Source organism: Peromyscus maniculatus, chromosome 2 (genome assembly GCF_049852395.1).
Source record: "Peromyscus maniculatus bairdii isolate BWxNUB_F1_BW_parent chromosome 2, HU_Pman_BW_mat_3.1, whole genome shotgun sequence".
NCBI classification, from domain to species: Eukaryota; Metazoa; Chordata; class Mammalia; order Rodentia; family Cricetidae; genus Peromyscus; species Peromyscus maniculatus.
In genome coordinates this window covers 165584426-165609212 of record NC_134853.1, presented here as the reverse complement: position 1 = coordinate 165609212, position 24787 = coordinate 165584426, and the positions used below count along the sequence as shown (strand labels likewise).

Sequence of the window (24787 nt, the reverse complement as noted above, 5' to 3'; positions counted from 1 at the left end):
GTTTGCCTCTGACCTTCTTGGTGAGTTCTGACCTTCTTACTCAAAGCAACACCACCCCACGCCCGCCCGCCGTTTGCTTGGTTCTCTTCTGAGCGCTGAGAAACATCTGAAATTGCCCTGTGTGGTTATTACACCTCCAACCCTAGAATACACACAGAGAGAAGGGTTGGGGGGACTTTCCTCTGTCTGGAGGGACTCCTCGCAGCTAGAATGGTACCTGGTACAGAGGAGTGGCTCCATAGATATCTGTCAAGGGATAGGAGTCTTGAACACACACGGTGGAAGGGGATGCACTGTCTGCAGAATGACCTTGAGCCCAAGGCATCAGGCTGGGCTCTGACCACCGGCCTCACTAGCATCTGAAGGTCTGCCGTTGTGGGATCCCCGGCTCCCGTGAGTTGACATAGACTCAGAAGAAGCCAAGACCACCCAGTGGTGTGTCCAGGATGTGGGACCCGGGCTGCCTTCTCTTGGCTTCCTCCTCTAGGTGTCAGGCTTGCCTTGGCATGGGGGCCACCATCTGTGGGCAGCAGTTACCCACAGGGGATGCTCCTGGTTGGGGGCAGGGAAGGGGACTGGCCTTGGAGTCACGGTTCAGATTCAAGAAGGGAAATCATCCGAGCTTTTAAAAAATTAAATGGAGTCAGTAATTTGATTTCAGAGAGAAGCTGAAAACCTTGTAATGGCAGGCCCAGCTCAATTCCGTGGCGAAAAGGAAAAGCCTTAAATGGGGCTATTAAGCTTTTGCCTGGGATGGATCTGCCCGGAGAAAGAGGAAGGAGGGGGGCACACAGGGGGAGAAATCATCTTCGAGGTAGGGACCGTTTATCAGCCAAGACAACCCTGATTATTTATTTATTTATTTAGTTCGCATTTCTGGGCGGGCACTGCCGCCGGCCTCCTCTTCTTGGCTGCATTTCAAATCCCACTTCCAGCCACAGGTCAGCCTGGAGGGAGTGAGGCACTGCCCTCTCAGGGAAGCACCGAATGGGGTTCCGGCCCAGGCCACAGCTGGGCTTCTGGGCCACTGAGTTTGGGAGCTCTGGGTCACTGCAGGTCAATGGGTCTGTCCAAGCCAGAAGGGTACCAGCTGCTGCCATAGAAACCACAGGATGTGATCACAGAAAGCAAGGCAGCGACGCTCCATCCTCCCTCCCTGGGGATCCCAGCATGCTTGAGCAGGGCTCGGTGCTCAAGACTTTCCGTGATCCTTGTTCACCCCCTTCAGTGACCCCACTGGGGAGGACCTAGTATCATTTCCACTCAGTTGATGGGGAAACTGAGGCTCAGAAAGGCTAGTGCCCTGCTAAGGTCACAGAGCTAGAGTGGAGACCCTGGAACCGGAGTCCTAGGCGGGGGGGGGGGGGGGGGGGGGCTGGCTGCACATTGCTCAGATGTAACAGTGAGATGTAAAACACAGCTGAGCAGCTCAGGGAGGCCAAGGGCCCTTGTCCTGTCACAGAGCTCTTCCTGAAGGGAAGTGTGAGCATGCCAAACCATGTCCTCCCTTTCCTTCGCTCCTCCCCTCCCTGGACACTCCTCTGACTCACCCCTGAAGCTTCTAGAAAGGGACCTCTCAAAGCACCCCTCCACATGTGCTAAAGCTCAGGAAGCTGATGGCTGTCAGGAGTGGGGGCTAGCCTGGCCTCCATCGACTCTTGACCATTGGAGAGGGGGGTCCAAGGCTCACTGGAGTGGGGCAATATGGTTTCTGTAGGAGCTAGAAGGCTTTGGGTGTGTTGAGGCAGGGGGCTGGTTGTGTGTCCAGCCCACGGCTCATGCCAGCCCTCAGGCCATATAGGTGCTGACTCAAGCTGTAGGGTCCTGTCTGTACCTCCTTCAGAAGGGGTTGCAGGCTTCTCAGAGGTGGAAGCCAGAAGGTCCCTGGCAAGTGTTGTCTGGGGAACTGCTGGGCCCACCCTGTGCCTCCCAGAGAGCTCTGGACTTGGGGTCACCAGATGGTCACTGGCATCTGGCTGCCTCCCTCTTGGGCTGGTGAATGTGACATCAGTCCCTGACAAGATGATGAGTCCCATCCCTTCCATGCCCTGACTGGGTTCTGAGGTTGACGGGTCCAGGTACCCTCTGGCCCCCTCTCCAGAGGGATCACGGTCATTCTGCAGTGGCCCCTCAGCCTTGATTGTCAGTAGTAACTCCTGAGGCCTTCTGGAAGCATGGTGGAAAATCAAACCCTCTTCAGCCAGGCTGCTCACGAAGGGCCTTGTCAATGGTGGAAACTCCTCACTGATGTGGGCAGGCTCCCTCCGGGTGGGATCCACGGACTCTGTTGACTTCACAGTCTCTCTTGACAATTTGCCCAGTGGGAAGGGACTTCCTGATGGCTGGGTAGGGTCCTGCCCAGCCATCATAGCTCTTGGAACTTCAGTTAGGGGAACAGATGGTTCAGAACCCAGGAGCATTTGGGGCCCATCAGATCGCCAAGAAGGCCACAGAGGAGAGGGGACTTTTGAAGGTGAATGTGTGGTCATGGAAGTGCGAGACAGGAAGACCCATTGTGAGGGTCTGGGGGCAGCCTGGGAAGCTTCCGTGTGCTCTAAGGAGAGTGTCGCTGGAGTCTGGGGATGTGGAATTAAGTCGGCTTTCTTTGGAGGAGTCTGAAGACCATGATGCTCTTGCACTGTAGCCGGGAAAGGGGAAGCAGTGGAGACCCAGCCTCCTCCCTCAGGCCTAGTTGTTTGAGTGAATGGTACCCCCTGGTCCAGCTGCAGAGAGAGGAAAAGCATCAGAAATAAAAGCATATGGCCCTAGCCCCCCTGTGAACCTCAGCCCAGAGAAGGATATGAGGGCAGCGGCCTCAGGCTGGGCTTCTAGGCCTGCCTTCAGGACCTTCACCTTCAGACTGTGGGAGCGTGCCTCAGTTTTCCACCCCCTTGTGAATACAGCCGAGGTCTCTACTGCTCCTCCAGCCACATCTCTCAAGACACAAAACGGGGAGAGCCAGGTAGGACAGATGAAGGGGCTCTGCCCTTAGGTGCATGCACTCCAGGTCCCCACTTTCCCTAAGAAACATCCTGAACCTGAGGAAGAAATGTGCCTGGGGGGGAGGGGCCTCAAAGTGTGGCTGTCCTTGAACGAAGGTGTTCAAAGAAAGGGCTTAGGCCCAGTGGAGGCCATCACGGCCTCATGGGGACCAGACTCTTGGGTAGGAACAGCACATGCCTGTGAATTTGCCTCGGTGGCTTCTTTAGCGGGCTGGTGCACAAAACGCCAAAGGGGCTCATCCAGGGCAGCCATCCGCGAGATCTGGAACTGGGGAGAGGCTGCAGATGGCGCTTCTGCTGCAGCGGTCTCCCATCCAGGGGACAGGGTGGGTAGAGCGGTCCCTGGCGTGGCTGTTGAGACAAGCGACTCTTCTCTTGAACCTTCCAAAATGGAAAGCAGAAGTCAGCCTTCCCCCTCAGGAAGTAAAATCTTCCTGACCTCTGCCATAAAGGCCATGAGCATCATCCCCTTCCCCACGGAACGGAAGCCTGGTGGTCAGTGCCCAGCACTGAGTTAGGAGCTGTCCTCGTGGCTGAATCTCACAGACCTTTGACATTAAATCACATATGCTAGAAATACAGCTGAGTGGGTAGAATGCTTGCCTCAACATGCACAAGACCCTGAGTTCAACCTCCAGCATGACATAAGCCAAGCATGGCGGTATGCACCTGCCGTAATCCCAGCAACTCAGGTGTCGGCAAAAGGATCAGAAGTTCGAGGTCATCCTTGACTAGATAGCAAGTTCTAGGTCAGTCTGCATTGGAGACTCTGTTTCAAAAACTAACAAACTTAAAATACATAAATCCAGGTTTCTGCAAAGATCGCCCCACCCCAACTCACTGCCCAGCCTGGATGCTACCAGCTGGTTTCATCACAGAGCCGTCTCCTATTTTGAGGCCCAACCCCAGAAATCAATCAGAACTGGGTAATGTTGCCTGCCTGACTAATCTCAGGTTAACCAGCCCAAGTACTGTTGATGTCCTAGGCCAGACTATGTTGTTCTGTGTTGGGGAGCATCTTGTACATTTTAAGATGGTCAGCAGCATCCCTGGCCTCTGGGTACCAGATGCCAGTGGCATCCTCCCGACATGCTAAGTAGCAACTCCTAATCCATAGGTCTAGTACAGCCATTTAACCTTCTTGGTTCATGCTGTAAGGCAGTTAAAATGGTGAGGTTTAGTAGAGCTTGTGTTGTGTGGTTATGTTTGAGACAGGACTTTCACATGTAGCCCAGGCTGTTCTGAATTCACCATCCTCACTATGTCAGCCCCCCAAGCTCTGAGATCACAGGCAGGAAAATACTCTTAGAGAACACTTTCTTTCTTTCTTTCTTTTTTTTTGGGGGGGGGGGGGTTTCGAGACAGGGCTTCTCTGTGTAGTTTTGCGCCTTTCCTGGAACTCACTTGGTAGCCCAGGCTGGCCTCGAACTCACAGAGATCCGCCTGCCTCTGCCTCCCGAATGCTGGGATTAAAGGCGTGCGCCACCACTGCCCGGCGAGAACACTTCCTATAATCAGCTTCACACAGAAAAATGAACAGACTTGGCCAGCAGAGTCTACCTCCTTACAAGGCAGAAATCTCCCAGATGTGTCTCCAGAGACATCAGGCCTGTCTCTTTTGGGGAGTCTGGGGGGTCCTGCTGCTCAGACTGCCTACCACTCCTTCCTGTCCTAGACCTCACTGCTGCTTTATCACCTTCCCCTAGGTCCCGGATGCCCTCGCCCTCACCGGTTTATACTTCTTATCTGACCCCACCAGCATTTCCATCCAGGTCCTCTCACTCACTAAAACGCTTTATTACAGGGAAACACACGCGCCACACCACGCGTGTGGAGGTCAGAGGACAACTCGCATGAGTGAGTCACTTCTTCCCTCTTGCCATGTGAGTCCTGGAGGTGGAACTCAGGCTGCCAGGCTCGGCAGCAATCACCTTTTCCTGATGAGCCATTTTGTTAGCTTTCCCTCAGTCTTCCAAAGATGAAGACAACTGTCGCCACGCCCCCACTGCCGTCACCACGCCCCCACTGTCATCGCCACGCCCCAACTGCCATCGCCACGCCCCCACTGCATAGCCACGCCCCCACTGCCATAGCCACGCCCCCACTGCCATCGCCACGCTCCCACTGCCATTGGCTTTTCTGTTCTGGGGATGGGCACTCCACTTACTCTACCACTCTCAGAAGCTGCCATCTGAAACAGTTAGGATGCTCTTAAAACACTGAGTTTGGTTTTCATTTTTTCAGGGAAGAGGGAGACTTAAAAATCTATTGTCAGGCTGAAGAGACAGCTTGATGGTTAAGAGCACTGGCTGCTCTTTCAAAGGACCAGCATTCGGTTTCCAGCAGCCACATGGTGTGTCACAACCACCTGTCACTCTAATTCCAGGGGATCTGATGCCCTCTTCTGACTCTGAGGGCATAAACTGATACATAGCACACACACAGGCAAAACCCCCATGTGCAAAAAAAAATGAACAAAAGTCTAAATGGAAAGTTCAGGAACCAAAGGCACGTAGGCGACCCATTAATAGTGTAACTCATGAGTCACAATATTAACAAAGAAAAACATTTTGTAAAAATTCCTGGTGAAAATCACTGGGTCTAAATGGCACTTGTAAGTGGTTGCTAAAAGCTGGAGAAGAAAACCTGTCTGAGGTGCAGCCCCTGGTCTCCAGGTTCTTAGGCTGCAGGGAAGTCAGGAGTGGAGAGGAGAGACTATAAAAAGAACAGAAAGCTCTAGAAGCTGCAGGGAGGTACAGAGGAGGTGCGCTGGGGACCAGGGAGGGGAGAGATTCATTCCGGCTGCTGATATGAAATTAATAAAACCAGAAAGGGAACATTCTTTCCCCGTGTAAATCTTCCCAGGGAGGGAAAAAAATCCTCCTAAAATGTTTTTATTGCTGTTGCTATTTTTGTTTTTTATTCATTATCTCCCTGTGAACAACCTACCTACCCTTCAGAGGCCAGGACAAAGTCCACCTCATCGTTGGCACCTCCCCCTGAGTCCACCTGCCCTCCACGAGATTCCATAGAATTCTCTTATCTCCCCTTACAGGCTGCTGGAGAGACCCCCGTCTGGTGGCCTCTGCTCCCTCCCAGCTCTCTCTCCCATTGCAAGCTGAATCCTGGCCGGGTAGAGTTCCAACCCTCCCTTTCCAAAATCAATATCAGTGCCGCAGGAAACTGTTAAAACAAAAGCAGCCGAAACATGTAAAAACTTTTGAGAAATATTTCCATTTTTAGCAGACGGTTAGAACTCGACCCGTCCTCACGCCCCACCCCCCAACCCATCCCGCCTTTGTCTTTGTTTCTAATTCTGAGTTTGGGGCTAGATGTGGTAGGCAGTCCCCCTTTTAATCTTTAAATATAGTTCTGAATATAATTACATTTTTATGCAGCACCGAGACATCATATCCTGGTAACGGGGCATTCTTGCACTATTAACATCTGAGTTCAATCTCCTTCCCGTCTGTCTTCTATTGAGGACAGTTAGGAAGTCTGAGATGAAAGTGATTGACATCATTTGTGAATTATGTGTATTTCCTCGTGCTGGATCTGAATGGGTTTTGCTCCTGGTGGTTTTGCACGTGTGAATACCAGGTTGTTTGGTAGTCCGGCTTTCACTGAAACCCCGCTTCCAGACAGGGTTGCAGCATCCCGTGTGGAGCTCGCACACACGGTGTTTACAGCTCGCCGTGGCTGAAGGATGAATGCAGAGTCCAGGGCTTTCTGCTAAGGAGTCTGAGGCACTGACTGACCGGAGGCACTGCAGCCCAGAGGTGGTGGGACACACCAGGGACGTGGAACACCCTGCACAGGTGCGCTCCTGAGTCGCACCTTCTGATGCAGTGTTGGGACACGCTCTGGGTTCCTTATGTTCCAGATTTTGGGGGGGGGGAACTGAGGTGGGAACTAGAGATGTAGCTCAGTGGCCAGAGTGACCGCCTAACATGCATGAAGCCCTGGGTTGGATCCCCATACTTCATAAACCGACCAAAGTGGCATATGCCTGGAAGCACAACTCTTTTTAAGATTTATTTATTTATTATACATAGTGTTTTGTTTGCATGTATGCCTGCATGCCAGAAGAGGGCGCCAGATATCACTATAGAAGGTTGTGAGCCCACCATGTGGTTGCCGGGAATTGAACTTGGGTCCTTCCTCTGTACTCTTAACCTCTGAGCCATCTCTCCAGTCCCTGTAACCTCAACTTTTGTGGGCTAGATGCAGAAGGACCAGAAATTCAACATGATCTTTGACTATGCAGTGAGTTCAAGGCCAGCCTGGGCTAAACGAGTCTCTGATTGCCTCAAACAAAACAAAAAAACTGAGACAACATTCGGAGAAATGGCACACACCTGCAAACCTGGGACACTGAGGGAGTTTAAGACCAACCAAGGCTACATACCAAGACTCTGTCTCAAAAATAAAAATAAGCCAGGCGGTGGTGGCGCACACCTTTAATCCCAGCAGAGGCAGGTGGATCTCTGTGAGTTCGAGGCCAGCCTGGTCTTCAAAGTAAGTTCCAGGACAGCTAAGACGGTTGCACAGAGAAACTCTGTCTCAAAAAACCAATAAATAAATAAATAAATAAATAAATAAATAAATAAATAAATAAATAAATAAATAAATAAAAACAAAGGTCAGTCAGTAAAGTGTTTACCACACAAGAATAAGCATGAGGACCTGAGGTGAGATCTCTAGGTCCCTTCTTTGAAAATAAAAATAAAAAAGCCTTGGAGCTGGAGAGATGGCTCAGTGGTAAAAGCATTGGCTGCTCTTCCAGAGGACCCAGGTTTGGTCCCCAGCACCCACATGGTAGCTCACAACTGTCTGTGACTCCAGTTCCAGGGGATCAGAATACCTCCCTGTGCACCAGATATGCATGTAGGCAAAACACTTACGCACATAAAACTGAAACAAACAAACAAACAAATAAACAAACCTAAAAGTTCTTAAAATCCCCGTGCGCCTGTAATCTTAGCACTCGGGAGGCAGAGACCGGAGGATCCTTGAAGTTTGCTAGCTGGTCAGACTAGCTGACTAGGAAAGCCCAAGGCTCAGTGGGAGACTCTGTCTCAAAAAAACAAGTTGATTGAGTAAGGTAGACACTGGAGATTAACCTTTGGCTTCCACATCCCTGTGCACATAAAACACTTATACACACACTCGAGGCTGAGCTGGGAAGTCTGTGCACTCCTGCCTCTGTCTCCCATCCACAGCCAGGTACCTTTTCACCATTCAGGACCTCGACCTCTCTTTGCCTCAGCCAGTTCCAGCAGCGTGCCTGACAGAATTGCTAAGCTGCATACATGTGGGAGCTCAGTCCAGACAATGAAATACTGCCAAAGGAGAATGAAGCCAGGCCAGGGGACGAGACCTTGTGTGGCATGTACCTGTTACCAGCAGGCATGTTTTCAGGGTCCCTCACTCACCCACACACTGGAAAAAGTTCTCCACTGTCCAGTGCACCGGGGAGACCATCTCTGCAAAGGCCAGGCTCAGGTCTATCCTGTAGAAAGCTCGTGTCCCTGGGGCGTCTCTGGCCTCTGGGCATGGCTGTGGGACAGCAAGGCATTGGTTACATGTGATGAGATACATCCCATGTCCTATGGCTGTCCCTGCTGGGGCCATCTCCAAAACAAAACTGAGCTTCCAGGGCATAAATGATAAGGCCAACACCTAGCCAGCCCCCAAAGACCTGCTGGGTGTGTTTCTGACTTCAAGTGCTACCAATAGCCCAAGCAAGAGGCCTCAGAGGAAGCAGCAAGGCAAAGCCACCGGGACACCGACCTGGTCCTGGAGCAGCAGCGGCGCTGGGATGCTGACGACCAGGAAGTCCCTGTCCTCGGTCACCGTGAAAGTGTCGGACTGGTGCACCCGAAGGAATCTGGGGCTCAGAGACTCTTCCACACGGGATCCTCTCCTGACCAGACCCAGTCTCTGTTTGGGGATGTGAACTGAGATCTCCGCCCCTGGCTGAGACGATGCTGGAACCACAGGGAAACACAGCCCAGAAAATGAGCTTCAGGCACGCAGGGTCTTAGTCAGAGGCACACCTGTGACCAGCCCCACACACGACTCAATTTACTTTGACATTGGGACTTGATGTCCTGAGACCATGCCTGCATGGACAAAAAAAAAAAAAAAGAAGGAAAAAAAGGCCACCCTGTCTAGCTCTCAGAGGGTGCTGCCAATCGAGAAGGTCACTGGAAAAGCAGGTACCAGGAGCAGGATGGCCTTTCTCTGCCAAGACTGTATTCCATGACCCTGCCTGGTGCCCCTTCCATTACAAGCTGCTGGTAGGAAACAATTCATATCAGTTGTTTACACTTTAGCAAGAATTCTGTTGTGTCAGCCCTCTCACGGGGACATTCTGACCAGCTCTGCAGTTGCTAAATGAAAGCATTTGTCTCCAAATAAAGATATTTCAAATAGCACCAACAGGGCAGGAGATGTGTATGGACTTGGCAAGGCCACCCCCCAAGGCCCCTGGACTCCCCAGAGTTCTCATTCTGAAACTTATCTCAGGATAAAATTCTAATCAGGCCTGCAGTGCTCCTCATCTCTCATCTACCCACACAGGACAAAGCCTTTGATCCATCTAACTGTGCATAGTGAGATCTTTAGAATTTAAGCTCCCTAGAGCTCAGCAGAGTCTGGGAGGCTTCCAGACTCCGGGCCTCTCCACACTGAAGAAGGCGCCTGGGAGGGAGGGTATTGCCTCTAAGTCTTGCAGAGTAAGACCACAAACCCTTTCCCATCTTTGTCCTCACAGTCCCTAGGGCCTGCCTGGGGCCCCCCAAAAGTCCCCAGATCCCGGGGCTGCAGCCCTCAGTGGATAGTATTGTTCACAGGTCACGCTTTACACATTCCTGCACACACCTCTCAGCACCCAGCGTTTCAGAAGTCCTCAGTCAAGGTTGGGGTGAAGAAGAGGTGAGGCAGAGCAGGGCAGGGGGGACAAGGCGGTTGGCAGAGGAGAGGAACCAGAAGTGACAGGCCGTGTTAAAGTCAGAGGTGGGCATCAGGGGCGTTCCTGGGTCTTACCCAGCGGGCACGCAGCCTTGAGGGAATAGGCATAGGAGCCGCTCACCAACCAGAGAGGCAGGAGCTCCAGGGAAGTGTTCCATACCTGGGGAAGCAGGAAGTTTCCCCTGTGGCCAGTGTTCCTTTCAGAGGCGCGTTCCCTCCCTCTGTAAGTGCCCACCCTACCCACTCCACTTTCCGTCTCACCTCGGAACAAAGCCCCCAGAGTCAGAGCCCAAGCCAGGGCCTGTTGCCCCAGCACAACCAGGAAATATTATTTAGCCAGGATATTTTTAGCAGGAAGCAAGCTCGGAGCAAATGTCATGTGAGCCATCTTCTCTTACACGGCAACTTTGGGCTATTTAAAGAGATGGTAATTATGCTCCTGCCACCATGATCAGGACGCGCTGAATACATGATTGCCGGCGCCCCTCATCTGCCGAGCGGAGCACTTTACGCTAATGGGGCCCAATTTTCGAAGCCGCCTGCCTAAATCTGTCCAGTCTCACAGGTGGACACGTGAACTGGCACTTCAGGGTGACAGAGTGCTCTCTCCTGGTGTCAGGCCTTAGGGCCCCCCTGAAGCCTGGCATAGCCCGCTGTCCACCACTGACCTCCTGCCTCTGAAGAAGTTCTTGTCTTGGGCTTTGGATGGTGACTGTGCTGGCACCAATGTCCACATCTAAGCCCATCAAGCTGGCATCCTCCAGAGAAGCCACCAGCTCCCCTCGAAGAGACAGCAACCACGGGGTCTGAAGACAGAAGGCAAAAGTCACAAGACAGCTGACCAGGAAACAAGCTCATTTGGGGTCAAGGAGCGTGGGTACCGGGGGTGGGGGCACTCAAAAGGATGGCCGGGTCATGGAAAGGATCAATTGGCCCAGGGGTAGGACAGCAGCTAAAGAGGCTGGTACCCTCACATTTTAGGGGAGCAGACCTCTTATGGGGTGCTTAGAGCACAGATGAACAGACTGGGCCCTTAAAAGCAGGGCCAGCCACTCAGCCTGTATACCATCCAGGCCAGCACAACTGGCGGTCTGTTGTCCTGGGCTCTCATTGCCACCCTGTGGTGGGACACGGTCAGTTGGGGTTTTTGAATAAAGATGGGCGCCTAAAAATGCAAGAGGTGCCAGGGGGAAGCACACCCCAGTCCAGGACTGGGGGAACTCAGAGGGATGTGAGGCGAGGAAGGGGTAGCTCTTTCCCAAGTAGCTGTGGGAAGAACTAGACCAGGAGAAAAAGTGGGTGCCTGATACAGTGGTTTATGCCTGTATTCTCAACACTTGGGAGTGTGAAGCAGGGGGATTTCCCTGATTTAAATAACAGCTTGGGCCAGCACTCTGAAGGCAGAGCCAGGTGGATCTCTGTGAGTTCGAGGCCAGCCTGGGCTACAGAGTGAGTTCCAGGAAAGGCGCAAAGCTACACAGAGAAACCCTGTCTCGAAAAACCAAAATAAATAAATAACAGCTTGAACTATATAGTAAAACCTTGTCTCAAAACAACAAAAACTGGGGGCTGGGGAATAGCTCAGTTGGAAGAGTGATTGCCTAGCACACTCTGGGTTTGATTCCCCCAAACTGTAAAAAAAAAAAAAAGCCAAGTGGTGGTGGTCCACACCCTTAATCCTAGCACTCTGGAGGCAGAGGCAGGTAAATATCTGAGTTCAGCCAGCCTGGTCTACAGAGTAAGTTCCAGGGCAGCCAGGGAAGGGCTACACAGAGAAACCTTATCCCAAAAGAAAAAAAAAAAAAAAAAAAAAAAAGGCATGGTGGTACACACCCACTCAAGGAATAGGGGACAGGAAGATGCTCCAGCAGGTAAAGACACTTGCTGCCAAGCCTAATGACCGAGTTTGGCCCTTTAGACCCACGTAGCAGGAGAAACTCAGTTCCCTCCTTGGCACTCAGGAAATGGATGCAAAAGGACCAAAAGTTCAAGGTCGTCCTCAGTCACTTAGTGAATCCAAGGCCAGCCTGGGCTCCATGAGACTGTATCTCAAAAAAAGGAAGGCCTGAGTGTTGTGGTGCACACCTTTGATCCCAGCATTCAGGAAGCAGAAGCAGGTGGACCTCTGTGAGTTCAAAGCCAGTCTGGTCTACACAGAGAATTCCAGGCCAGTCAGGGCTATAGAATGAAATTCTGTCTCAAAACAAAAGAGGGGGGAGGAGGGGAGGAGGGGGAGGGAAATAAAGAGAACAGCTGTGTGCCACAGGAACGGGCAGCTTTGCACCGGCTCCTGCCACTGGGAACCTTTCAGAGAGAATCTTACCATGACAGGACCCAGAGGCTTTCTACCCCAGCAGGGTTCCACCAGGTTTTTTTTTTTTCCCAGACAGCTTCAGGCCTCTGCATGGAGGGTACCAGGGGAGGAGTTCCAGTTCTGCTGAGACCCAGGCCCACAAAGGTCACTACTGTCCACAGACACTCTCTCCAAAAGGGCCATGGAAGTGACAACCTCCTGCCTCAGAGCCTCCGGAGCACCAGACCTAGCAGAACCTTGCAGACCAATGCCCTTTCCTCACCTACCTGTCCACCGTCCATCCTTGGAGGCAAGGGCCTAGAGACCTGCAGAACAGAGAGGAAGCAACATCTGCAAACTGTGAGCAAAGGTGCCTGAGCAAACGCCTCAGCAATTGCCGCAGCGGGAGACCAGCGAGAGCCTCGCCGCCGCTACCGCCGCCTCAATTGTTTGCTCATTAAGACAAGAAAAGCATTTATGTTCTGGGACTCAAGTGTCAACAGACCCAGGGAAATGTCGCCTCAGCTGCTGCCCTGGGCCAGGCCAACAGGACAGCTGGAGTGCAGGGCACAGCTGTCAAGGCGGAGGGTGGGTGTGTGCCCCGTGACCCTGATGTTAAGGACCTGGTGGGGTGGTTCCCAGGCCTCTCCCTCCCACCCCATCTCACCCCGTCACCCATCCCTTCCACACTTTTTCTTCACCTATGGACTCCGATAAGCACAGGAAGACAAGCGTGTTCACCCAGGCACCATGCTTAGGATACCCAGCCATCTCGGGTTTCCCCAGTGAAGAACGTTCAGTGCTAAAATAAGAATGGTCTCACCAGGCACACCTGGACAGCTGGCCCCTCACTGCCCCTGAGTCTCATGGTGCGGGCAAGGGACCTGCCTGAGCCCAGCTGCATCCAGCTGTCCTCTTGCCTACATTTCCTTTATTATAGTATTTACGTATTTATTATGCCAAGTGGGGGGGGGCATGCATCTGCCACAGTGTGCATGCAGGGGTCCAAGCACAACTTAGGGAGTCAGTTGTCTCTTTCCACCACGGAGGCCCTGGATCTGGAACTGAAGTTGTCAGGCTCCGGTGGGAGCACCTTAGCTGCTGAGCCGTCTCACAGCCTCCCTCTTACCTCCTCTGCCTCAACCCCACCCTTGCCCCCTTTGCTTTTGCTGCAAGCATGGGCGGGGATACTGAGGCACAGGACAGAATCACAGGCCAACAGAGAGCGACTACGTCCCCCACCCTCGTTCCATAGAAGGTAAGGACACCGAGTCCAGAAAGACTAATGAGCCTTGACATTTCTCTTACATAAGGCTGCCTCCCCTTTCCCCGGCATGTACAGAATCCATTCTTCCAGGCCCAGAGATGAGTGGATGAAGTGAGGGAAGGCCCCTATCCCCTCAACCTTGTCAGTGCCTCAGCTCTGTTGGCCCTGGCCTCAGAGAGCCCGGCACCCCATTGCTGGCAGGCTCAGCACAGCCCACAAGGAGCCTGTTGGGTGAGCCTGTAATCCCCTCACCTTGGAGGGGCTGCCTTCAGTCAGGGAGCAGAGAAGAAGGAGATAGGAAAGGGATTCAACATTTCCCAGATCAGCCACCAAAGCCTCCCTCCATCTCTACGCCAGTCCCACAGCAACAGGGCAGCCCTGGCTGGGCTTTTCCACGGAGGGAGCAGAGGAAGTGGGATCAAGTTCACAGTCCAAACCCACCATGCCCTTTAAGTGGCCACGAGCAGACTATATTTAGGGCCTGCAGACATTCAGCAGGACCTCGGGTATTCTTCCCTGGGAGCAATCGCTAATCACTGCATTGAGTTTACCGGTGCCCCTGGGCACACTTAACCCAGGGCAATGAATAGTTATTGCGCAGCCTCCCGCTCGGGGCTTGTGGGCACACTTAAGCAAGCTCGCAGATCGCTGCAAGCAGGGCATGGCTCGGGTACACCCTTGGGCACCCTGTGCCATCAGCGGGGAGAGGCAGAGTATTAAATATCTATGTGCCCTGTGCCCGCGGCTGCATTTAGCCAGGGGCAAGGCTAGTGTAACGGCTTTAATTAAAACTTAATGCAAGTTCAAGGTGCAGCCATGGAAGCGGCTGCAGAAGTCACCGGGAATGAATCAGTCAATTTGATGAGGTGATGAGGTCCTATGATGGGTGAGGGAAAAACGGAGGAGGGGGGCTGCTGAGGAGGTGGCAGCTGAGATCCATGAGATCTCTGCGACTCTGCCCAGGGGAACGGGGGTCCTGTAGTCCTGTGGGCTCCACCACCACACTAGGGAAGGATGCTGGGAATCTGGGCAGGTCAAAAGGGACAAAGTTGGCGCTTGGCTGGCCTCTAGCTCTGCTTTCCTCCAGTTTCTGTCCAGTGTTACACGACACAGGCAGCCTTGTCCCTCTGGTGGCCACTCCCAAAATTACAGGCCAGTGTAAAGAGAAGTGACCAGCCCCCAGGACTGTCAAAACCATGTCCCACTGTCAAACCCATGACCCATGACCACGCTTGGGGGTGTTTAGGTAGAGGCTTGTGACTCTTAGGAACAATGTAACACCTTCCCTGGCATGACCACAATGGGACCTAAACAGCCCTCTGCCTCAGGCACTGCTCTTTAAAATTGAGCAGCAGAGAACTCCAGAGGCAAGAAGATTACGGGGAACAAGCACAGAGCTGGGGTCCCAGCCTCTGCTCAGCTCTCCCTGTCTCAGCACGTTCACGTCAAAGCCCAGGACAGATGAGAATGGAACTGTACACCCTCCCGAGGCAAGACTGCTGTCCTCTCAGATCTGATCATTTGGTACCAGCACAGAGCCTGGCATTCAGCATGTGCTTCGCACGGATGCCCCCCTAAACGGATGGTAGCTGTCACTCGTGGGTCTTTCTCTCCAACCTCCCTTCCGATATCTCCTCTCTCTCCTCTCCTCCTTCAGTGAGTCATCGGGCAAAATTGAGCATCCAGGTTTTTGACTGCTGGGGGTTTTTAATTTACTGCGTGGGTGTATGCATGTGTGTACGCAAGTGTCATGTGTGGAGGTCAGAGGACAACTTGCAGAAGTCAGTTCTCTCCTTCCACCATGTGGGTTCCAGGAAAGAATCTCAGGCTTGGTGGCAAGCACCTTTACTCACTTGCTGCCTGGGTCTTACCCTGCAGCCAGGGCTGACTTCAAACTTACAGTCCTCTTGCCTCAACCTCCTTCATGCTGGATTCCAGATGTGCACCATCAAACCCAGCTCTAAATTCAGCATCCCGTTTGGCCACATGGTACTTGCAAAGTTAAAGTTAACATTTTTGGAAGCTGGGGATGTGGACCAGTGGGTCGTGTTCCCTTAGCATGCGTGGAACTGTAGGTTCAATCTCCACTACCACATAAACCAGGTGTGACATCACATCTATAATCCTAGCACTTGAGAGATGGAAGCAAGAGAATCACAAGCTCAAGGTCATCCCCTGCTACATAGCAAGTTCAAGGCCACCCTGAGATGCATGAGACCCTTGTATCAAAATAAGTAAACAACTGCTCAAAAAAAAAAAAAAAACAAAACAAAACTCTTCACTAAATGAAGTCAACATTTTTCCTTGCAGAGGAGGGAGTCCAGCGCCTCACACACGCTAACCTAGCGCTCTGCCACTGAGCTGCTTTCCCAGCCCAAAGTCAACTTTTTAAAATGTAACTTCACATACAGTGATGGATTTCCTGTTTCTCTTTAAAAAGCTGAAAATTCCAGCAAAGGGAGGCGGAGGCGGAGGGCAGCTCATCAAAGCGGCTCATTGCCCCTTTCGGCTGCCACCAGCTACGGGACCCCAGCAACGCCCTTCTGTGCTTACTTGTCTGCTCTGTGGAATGGGGATATAAACAACGCTTCCTGCCTGCTGGGCTGTAAAGGTGCGATGGGCCAACATTGGCAAAGCAGGGGCAGGGGCATGGCTCAGTGGTGGAGAGCTGGCCTGGAATCCATCAGTGAGGGGCTAGCAGCATGGCTCACTGAGAGAGCACTTGTCTGATAGATGCGAAGTCCCCAGTTCCGTCCCTAGCACCAAAATAAATAAATAACAAAGCAGCAGCCAAGGCCATGCCCGGCATAGCAGGGTGAGTGGAAGATAAGCTTTCCTGGGGAAAGGAAGGCTTGAATTCAATTCCCTTCTCCGTCCTGTCTGGGACACTCATTTCTGCTGTGGGTCTGCAGCCTTCCCCTGCTCCCAGCCAACTCTTTCTCTGTTCCAGGGCTGCAGAGAAACTTGAGCTCAAGGATGCCACCAGGCGGTGACACAGCTGGAGTGTGCCTAGGCCTGTGTTCTTTCCAATGGGGACGTGATTATCTGAAACACATCACTCCTCAGAGCTGGGGATGGAACCTGGGGCCTTGCAGAGCCCCCAAACCTGACGTCTAGAATTCTTTGATGTGACCTAGGTTAAATAAGAGGACCCATTGCTGCTGAAATTGTTCTGTGGGTAAAGCACTTGCCTCCAAATGGTAAGGATCTGAATGCGGATCCTCAGAACCCACATAAAACCAGATGCCGTGGCTGGAGTCTGTCACCTCGGCATTCCTGTAGCAAGACAGGAGACAGAGCCCGGAGACTCCCCACAAGTATGACCGTGGATAGCCTGGCACACAGAGCTGTAAATGACAGCCCTGTCTCAAACAAAGAAAGGTGAGACCTGACTCCCGAGGGTTCCTCTGACCACCACTGTCCTGAGACACACAAGAAGCTTGTGCACAGGGAGGGAGGGAGGGAGGGAGGGAGGGAGGGAGGGAGGGAGGGAGGGAGGGAGGGAGGGAGGGAGGGAGAGAGAGAGAGAGAGAGAGAATAAAGACAGAATAAAGAGGAGAGGAGCCGAGCAGTGGTGGTGCACGCCTTTAATCCCAGCACTCGGGAGGCAGAAGCAGGTGGATCTCTGTGGGTTCAAGGCCAGCCTGGTCTACAAAGTGAGTTCCAGCAAAGGCACAAAATTACACAGAGAAACCCTGTCTCAAAAAACCAAAAAAAAAAAAAAAAAAAAAAATGAGGAGGGGAGAAGGAAGAGGAGCAGAGGATAGACTTTCCTTAATGCAAAGAGAAAAAACACAATTCTGCTCTTGTGATGTTGGATGACTGACATAAAAAACACAGCTCCTGAGATTCGTTTCATCAGTCACCCACCCCTTATCCCGACACACGCCTCAGTGCTCAAAAGCCCAGTCAACACTAAATGTCCACAGAGAATGTCCTACCCTGTATCTCTATCTGTCACCTCTGCTGGGCGACGTCCCAAGGCTCAGGAACCCCAGGCATCTACCTGGGCCTCTGAAGAGAAGCCAGCCCTGGATGCCCATCACCACCTCCCGGGCCCTCCCGGGCCTTCCTGAGCTGTTACCTGAATGAATGAGGGGTGGCAGCGGACGTTCTGTTCACCCAGCCTCAACGTGATCACGGGACACTTCATTATGTAGCGATCACTCTGCTTCAACCTTCTTGCCCCTTTTTGAAACATTCTGATTTCCAACCTGTAATTTGCTTTCTGGAAGTCAGGCAAAATTCACACGCGCAACCGAAAGAAGAAAATGCAGTTAATAGGCCACAATTACGGGTCAGCCTCTGTTCACAGTAGGCATGATTAACGCAGGCCTCCTGGAAGCTAAGAGCTGAGAAGCAAGGGACTGGGGAACTTGGCCGACTCTGGCCTGTGGCAGTTCAGCCTCCAGAGGGGAAGCCCCTAGGGAGGTCCCTGGGCCAGGGAACTGCTGTATCTTTCAGGAAGGTCACTCTTAGAGAGGAAGCATGGCAGTTTGCATCCTCTCATTCCTGACAGCAGACAAGTATCTGCCCACAGGCGGTTTCCTTCGACCCCAGTAAGAAATCCCTTGGCCCCATTTTACAGCCAAGGCAGTTGAAGCTCCACAGATGTGAACAACTAAGGAAACAACAGCATGTGGCCATCTCGGCAACAGAGCTTCAAAAGTCAGGCCAAGGGTCCCACAGGTACCTAGACCGTCTTCCTTCATCCCTGCCAGAAGCCCGAATGGGAGCCCTGGAGTGGGGGGTAAAACAAGGTATGTGGGGGTCAGGGGGAGGGGCATCAGGGAGGGTAGTGATGACAGAGAGAGGAGCGTGGGGCTGCTGGAGAGAAGGTGATAAGCCAGGCGTGAGGATACACACCTGTAATCCCAGCACTCAGGAGGCTGAGGCAGGAGGATCCAAGGACTGCTTGGACTACAGAGTGAGTTCAATGCCAGCCTGTGCAGGGAGACCCTGCCTCAAAATAAAAGGTTGTTTTTCTTTTGAGGCGGGAAGGGCTGGAGGTGGTGGTGCACACCTTTAGTCCCAGCACTTGGCAGGCAGAGGCAGGCAGCTCTCTGTGAGTTCGAGGCCAGCCTGGTCTACATAGCTAATATGTTCCAGGCTAGGGTTTATAATGGGACCCTGTCTCAAAGCAACGACAAAAAAAAAAAAGCTAGAAATGTAACTCGGTGGATGTGCACTCACCTGGCATCCGATCATACATGAGGCCCTGAGTTCTGACCCCAGCCCTGAAAATAAATAGTTTCTCAAACCCACCTCTTTCTGCACAAAGCAGCCAGAGTACAGCGCTCGGAAGATAAAGCCGCCCTCATGAGCAGGATGCAAGAGGAAACCACATTTGGTAAGAAGAGAATCCAGGTGGCTGGGGGCCCTCTTGGTGCCTGTGACAGAAACACACAGGACCCTGGGAGAACAGCAGAGGTGAGGTCAGGAGTATCTGACACCCAGACATAAGCCCGTGGCTGCTCTGCTCTGGAGCACCAGAGAACAGCAGAGACAGAAGTCTTGGAAGGAAGCCTGTTGGTTCTGCCAGACAGACATGCAGACTCCCCTCCCACCCACCTCCCAGCTCTGAGCGCAGCCTGGGTTGTAGAAGCTGTCTCTCGCTCCTCTCTTCCACTGTGGTCTGTTTCCCCCAGCAACACACTGAGTTCCACGCAAGCCTGCAGCAGATCGCTCCACTCTCCATTGAGAGACCCATGTGAGGGTCATCTAGGCTTTCAGTGTTCTCCCTCTGCCTTAGCCACACTAGCCTCCCTGTTACTTCTAACACATCGTGGGTGCCCTCGGGGCTTTTCTATTGGCTGCATCTTGTGCCTGGAACACTCTTCCAGATACCTGTGTGGCTCAGTCCGCCACACTCAAGCCTTTAAGTGGATCCCCCTTGTCAACGAGGCCTCTGCCAGCAGAGCCTCCGTCACCCCCTCTTAACCTCGCCCCTCCCTCAGACCCCCTTTCTGCATCACACATCACCACCTCGCCTGCTGAAAAATGTCTATGGCTACAGAAATGGTCTTGTTGCCCTCCACTCAAATGCCAGCCCCACGGCGCCAAGAGTATTTATCTGTTTTGTTCTCTGCTGTATCCCCAGCGCCTTAAGCTGCATCTGGCGCATAGAGGGCTCTCAGTAAACATTTATTGGATGAGTAAAACACAAAGAGGAATATCACTGAGCAGAGGGATTACAGGCAGTCTTCATTATCGTCTTTAGATTTCTTCTGTTTCCGTAATTATCTTGTGTTGCTTTTGAGGTGATGTTTTTTAAGTCCTCCACCCTCCCGCCCCAAAGCCCACACTTTCATTCTCAGATAGTTGATGGGAGATGAGTACGCCCTTGCAGGAGACAGCTCCAGCAGCCTGGATGTGGGGGACTCTCTGGTGACATGCTTTCCTTTTAAGAGCGTGCAGCCTTCATGACTATCTTTAGCAGGAGATCAAGGCCGAGCCTGTGGCTCTGAAAGGCAGATCACTGGGGAAATAAAGTGTCTAAGGCTGGATGTGCAAATTGACCTGGATCGTTTTAGTTTCCCATTCACGTCTGCACTTTGTAAATATTTGCCTGCATCCTGCTGCTCACACCTGCTTGCTGTCCCTTCAACTTTATGGAAGGCAGCAGGCAGCATCGTTTCTGCATCCCCACCTGGCGCTGGTGAGGAAAAGAAAGGCTCTTCCTCCGAAGCCACAGGTGTCTCTGACAGCGCCTAAAACTAATGGCCTGTGGCTGGCTGCTGTGACTAATTCCCTGATTATTGACTTTATGATTTTACACTTAAAACTTCTTTATAATAACACACAGAAATGTTTAATGGGCTCTATCCAGAGCCATAAAAATTACTTATTGAACAAGCGTTTTAAAACTATTAATCTATTGTTTTCCATTAATAATGGCTTTCCAAAGAACAGGCGACAGCTTAATGTATCCTCCACGTTTTCCCCTGGAAAAGTGGCCTTTTAATACACAAACGCCGCTCCAGTTCCAGAGGCATCACCGGCTGACTGACCATCCCAGGGCCAGTTCAGGATTCAGGACACACCAGGCCCAGACAGCACTTTAGAATTTCCAGACTAAGCCAGGAGTGGTGGCTCACACCTGTAATTCCAACACCAGGAAGACTGAGGCCAGTCCGGACTGCGTAGAGAGTTCTAGGGCAGCCTGGACCACAGCGTGTGATCCTGACTTAAAAAACAAAGGAAGAAAGAAAACAGCATTCTGAGATGGGAAGAAGGCTTCCCTCCTCAATTTCTTCATTTTTGTACAAAAGAAAGGAAAAATTGGGGTGTCTTACTTGAGACCTTACTCTGTGACCAAAGGTATAGCAGGAGGTGAGCTGCAGGCACATTCGCTCTATTCGGCTCCTTCTGGAAGTTTCCAGAAGGTCTTCCCACTTTGCAGGTTTTGCTCAAAGTTTTCTGAAGGTGATAATGTGCCCTTCGTTTGGCTTGTTTTAGGCATGAGATCCCCCCACCAAGCATGAGGTAGTGGTTCCAGTGGGTAAAACTCACGGGCCAGGGACTGGAGAGATGACTCACAGGCTGCTGCTCTTCCAGAGGACCTGAGTGGGCTCCCAGCACTCACATGGTGGCTCACAGCCGTTTGTAGTCCCAGTTATAGGAGATCGACACCGTCTTCTGGGCCCCACTAGCAATGCATGTGTGTGGTGCACATACTTGCAGACAGGTGAAACACCCATATGCATTCGATAAAGGTTTGGAAAGAATTGTGGACCAGCGAGATGGCTCAGTGGGTAAAGGCGCTTGCCACCAAGCCTGAGGACCCGAGTTCAATATCTGGGATCCACATGGTTGAAGGAGAGACTCAAGTCCTGCAAGTCATGATCTGACCTCCACATGCACACTGTGGCACATGTTTATAAACACAGTATTTTAGCGTGCATGCACACACAGACACACAACTAATAAGCAGAATTTTTTTTTTTTTTGGTTTTTCGAGACAGGGTTTCTCTGTGTAGCTTTGCGCCTTTCCTGGAACTCACTTGGTAGCCCAGGCTGGCCTCGAACTCACAGAGATCCGCCTGCCTCTGCCTCCCGAGTGCTGGGATTAAAGGCGTGTGCCACCACCGCCCGGCTTTTTTTTTATTTTTTAAGACAGGGTTTCTCTGTGTAGTTTTGTGCCTTTCCTGGGACTCACTTGGTAGCCCAGGCTGGCCTCGAACTCACAGAGATCCGCCTGCCTCTGCCTCCCAAGTGCTGGGATTAAAGGCGTGTGCCACCACTGCCCGGCAATAAGCAGAATTTTTAAAGAATCCATTTTTTTAATTGTCCCATTAGCTTCACAGAGGGATTTAAGTTTAGGGGCATACTAGCACCTGATGGGCACTTCAATCCAGGTTGGGGGCCTTTTGCCCACTGAGCAAATATCTATTAGGGGTCTCCTAAGCATGAGACAGAGTCCTTAATCCTGGAGGCACCTCAGCTGTCAACATGGAGCACAGGGCTGTGCCTGCTCCCAGCGACCTGCTGGTGGCATTGATGACGAGCATGTGAACAAGGTCTTTTTAAGTAGGACCACAAACTGAGAGGAAATGGGATGAGCAAGGGCTGTCTTGGAGAAGGCCAGGGCAGCCCTGGGAAGGAAGGAGCATGAAGCCCAGAGAGAAGCTTTCCAGGGAACGCAGTACCCATGCCCTGGTGTGAGGAATGCATTGGGAACCCTTAACAAAGGCTCCAGGCAGTCAATGGCTGAGGACTGGAGAACCTGGGGGCTGAGAAGATAGCTTACCTGGCAGGTGCAGGACCCTGGCCAGCCACTGCCTCAAACCCTGCACATGGCTCCTCGGGATCTGCAGGGTCATGTAGTCGGAGAAGCACTCGACCTTCCCTGTGGAATAAGAAGTCACTTCTGAGGCAGTGGAGAGGACCCAAGGGAGAGACAGCAAAGGAGGAAGGATGGACAGACTTCCAGCACCGCTGCGGTGACCAGCCGGGAGAGGAGTCACCTCTGCATCTAGCCAGTGTCTTATGGGGAGACAGGAAACAATGTGATTTACTGGTGAGTGTAGGCACCCGAGTCAGAACATCTGGGCCTAAATGCCCACCGTGCGTGCGTGCGTGCGTGCGTGCGTGCGTGCGTGCGTGCGTGAGTGAGTGCGTGCGTGCGTGCGTGCGTGCGTGAGTCCATGCGTGTGTGCGTCTGTACACGTGCCTGTTGCTCAGTCTGTGTCTTCCCAGAATTGATTGTATCAGTGATGGGAATGATAAGGATATGGATAATGATGACGGAAGGTGACAGTCATGGTTGTGATGATGGCGCCGGTGGTGACTCTGACAGATATTCTTTCTCTTCCAGAGTCTGGTAGCCGTCTTCATTCTTCCGCCAGGCTGAACTCTTAACAGGTCTGACAGTCCCTCGAGTGAGCACGGAAACCTGAGGGCCTCCCCGTTCTTATGCCACAGTCCCATCCCCTCTCTCAAAGATGAGCTGAGTAAGAGAAAACATAGGGGCTGAGGACGGCGAGAGCTCCTGCTGAGTAAGCATGAGGGCCTGAGTTCGAGTCCCCAGTACCCATGAAAGCAGCCACGGGTGACCACATATACACTGCCCACCGCAGTGCCGACGGATATGGAGACAGGAGGATCACCAACTTAGTTCCAGGGTCAGTGAAAGAGCCTGTCTCAAAGGAACAGGGGCGGAGAGGGACAGAGCAGGTCCACTGACACCCTCCTCTGGCCTCGGTGTACGTGAAGGGGCACACACACCCAGACACATGCATCTATCATACACATACACACAAAACACAAAATTAATGAACTTGTAAAAGGTGAGGGCTGGGCCGGGCGTGGTGGTGCAGCAGCTCAGGAGGCAGAGGCAGGCAGATCTCTGTGAGTTCGAGGCCAGCCTGGTCTACAGAGTGAGTTCCAGGATAGGTTCTGAAGCTACACAGAGAAACCCTGTCTTGAAAAAAAAAAAAGAAAGAGGGCTGGAGAGATGGCTCAGAGGTTAAGAGCACTGGCTGTTCTCCCAGAGGTCCTGAGTTCAATTCCCAGCAACCACATGGTGGCTCACAACCATCTGTAATGAGATCTGGCGCCCTCTTCTGGCCTATAGGCATATGTGCAGGCAGAACACTGTATACGCAATAAATAAATCTTTAAAAAAAAGAAACAAACAAACAAACAAACAAACAAAACAAAAAGTCAGTGGACACCAAGACTCCCAGACTCCATGCCGGGTCTGGTACACGAGCCTGTGCCGGCTATTTCCAAACAAGTGCTTCCTCGAGGAGAGGGAGCCCTGACTCTGGCTCCAGCCATCCCTGGGAACCCAGGCACTTGGCTAGTGCTAGCTGAGAGAGGGGTCTGCCTTCCCAGGCTAGTGCTGGCTGTGAATGGTTTCTGCTTCCATGTAACCGCAGCAGGAAGGTTATCGGCCTGAGAAGAGGGGACCGCCCAAGGCCTGTGTGAACCAGAAAAGCATGATTGATTTACCTGTCAGAGCTCCGTGTGCCGGGTGAGGCCTGTCCTTGTTTGACCCGAAGGGGAGGATCCATGGGAACACAGCATGTTGAATACAAGCCAGACAGATGGCCCTGCAAGGCAGAGAGAAGGGTGTGGACTGGGTGCCCAGCCCAGCAGGGCTGCCTGCCTGGTCTGACTTCAGTCAGACAGGCAATTAGATCTCATCTTTGGTTTTGTTTGCTTTTACTCTTTGTTTTTAATGTTGTCTTGTGTTGTGTCTTAAGACAAGCTTTCACCATGTAGCCTAGGCTGCCTTAACCTCACTAGATAGCCCAGGCTGGCCTCCGACTTGTAGTCCTCCTGCCTTTGCCTACCAAGTGCCCTGGTTACAGGTGTGCCATATCTCAATTACAGTTCATTCAGTCGGTTATATTTATGTATATATGGATTTTATTATTTTTTATTTTTGCTCTGCTGGGGTCAAATCCGGGGCATCAGAATGCTAAGCAAGCGCTGTGCCGCTGAATTACACCCGCGCCCCAGAGATATATGGTTTGCATGCCTACCATGGGCAGCAGCCCGGACAAAGAAAGAAATGAAGAGGGGTCTCCCGTCGCAATCAAGCACGGAGAAGAGACAGGGTGGGGACACAGAGAACCTGCGGCCAGGAGGCTGAGGGAGGCTGTTTCCTGGAAGGTCAAGCTAAAGAGATAACTTCCAAAAAGGCAACATTGTGATTCCCATACAGATTGTTTTAAGTGAATCCATGGATTTTATTAAATCATTATTAATGAGAAAACCCTGCAGATTTTCAGCCAGCTCAAA

General features: G+C 52.1%; 1 protein-coding gene across 1 annotated transcript; it reads right to left on the bottom strand.

Moving 5' to 3' along the window:
* Positions 1-750: 750 nt before the first annotated feature.
* On the bottom strand, positions 751-24095 carry Ciroz (ciliated left-right organizer protein containing ZP-N domains). Its single transcript, XM_076565656.1, has 11 exons — positions 23993-24095; positions 22287-22385; positions 18803-18927; positions 17622-17765; positions 12558-12596; positions 10646-10783; positions 10053-10137; positions 8796-8992; positions 8438-8561; positions 3181-3383; positions 751-2723 (listed from the first exon to the last, which is right to left on the bottom strand). Exons 2-11 carry the CDS (start codon positions 22357-22359, stop codon positions 1599-1601), a joined length of 2253 nt encoding a protein of 750 aa, XP_076421771.1. The 5' UTR covers positions 22360-22385; positions 23993-24095; the 3' UTR covers positions 751-1598.
* Between the last annotated feature and the right edge of the window lie 692 nt (positions 24096-24787).

Excerpts from the sequence above, each read along its gene's own strand:
- Ciroz (XM_076565656.1), bottom strand. The coding sequence starts at position 22,359 with ATGACCCTGCAGATCCCGAGGAGCCATGTGCAGGGTTTGAGGCAGTGG. Across the intron at positions 12,597-17,621 it reads GCCACCCCTCATTCATTCAG|GTCTCTAGGCCCTTGCCTCC; the intron begins GTAACAGCTCAG and ends TCTGTTCTGCAG. Across the intron at positions 8,562-8,795 it reads CGCTGCTGCTCCAGGACCAG|CCATGCCCAGAGGCCAGAGA; the intron begins GTCGGTGTCCCG and ends GCTGTCCCACAG.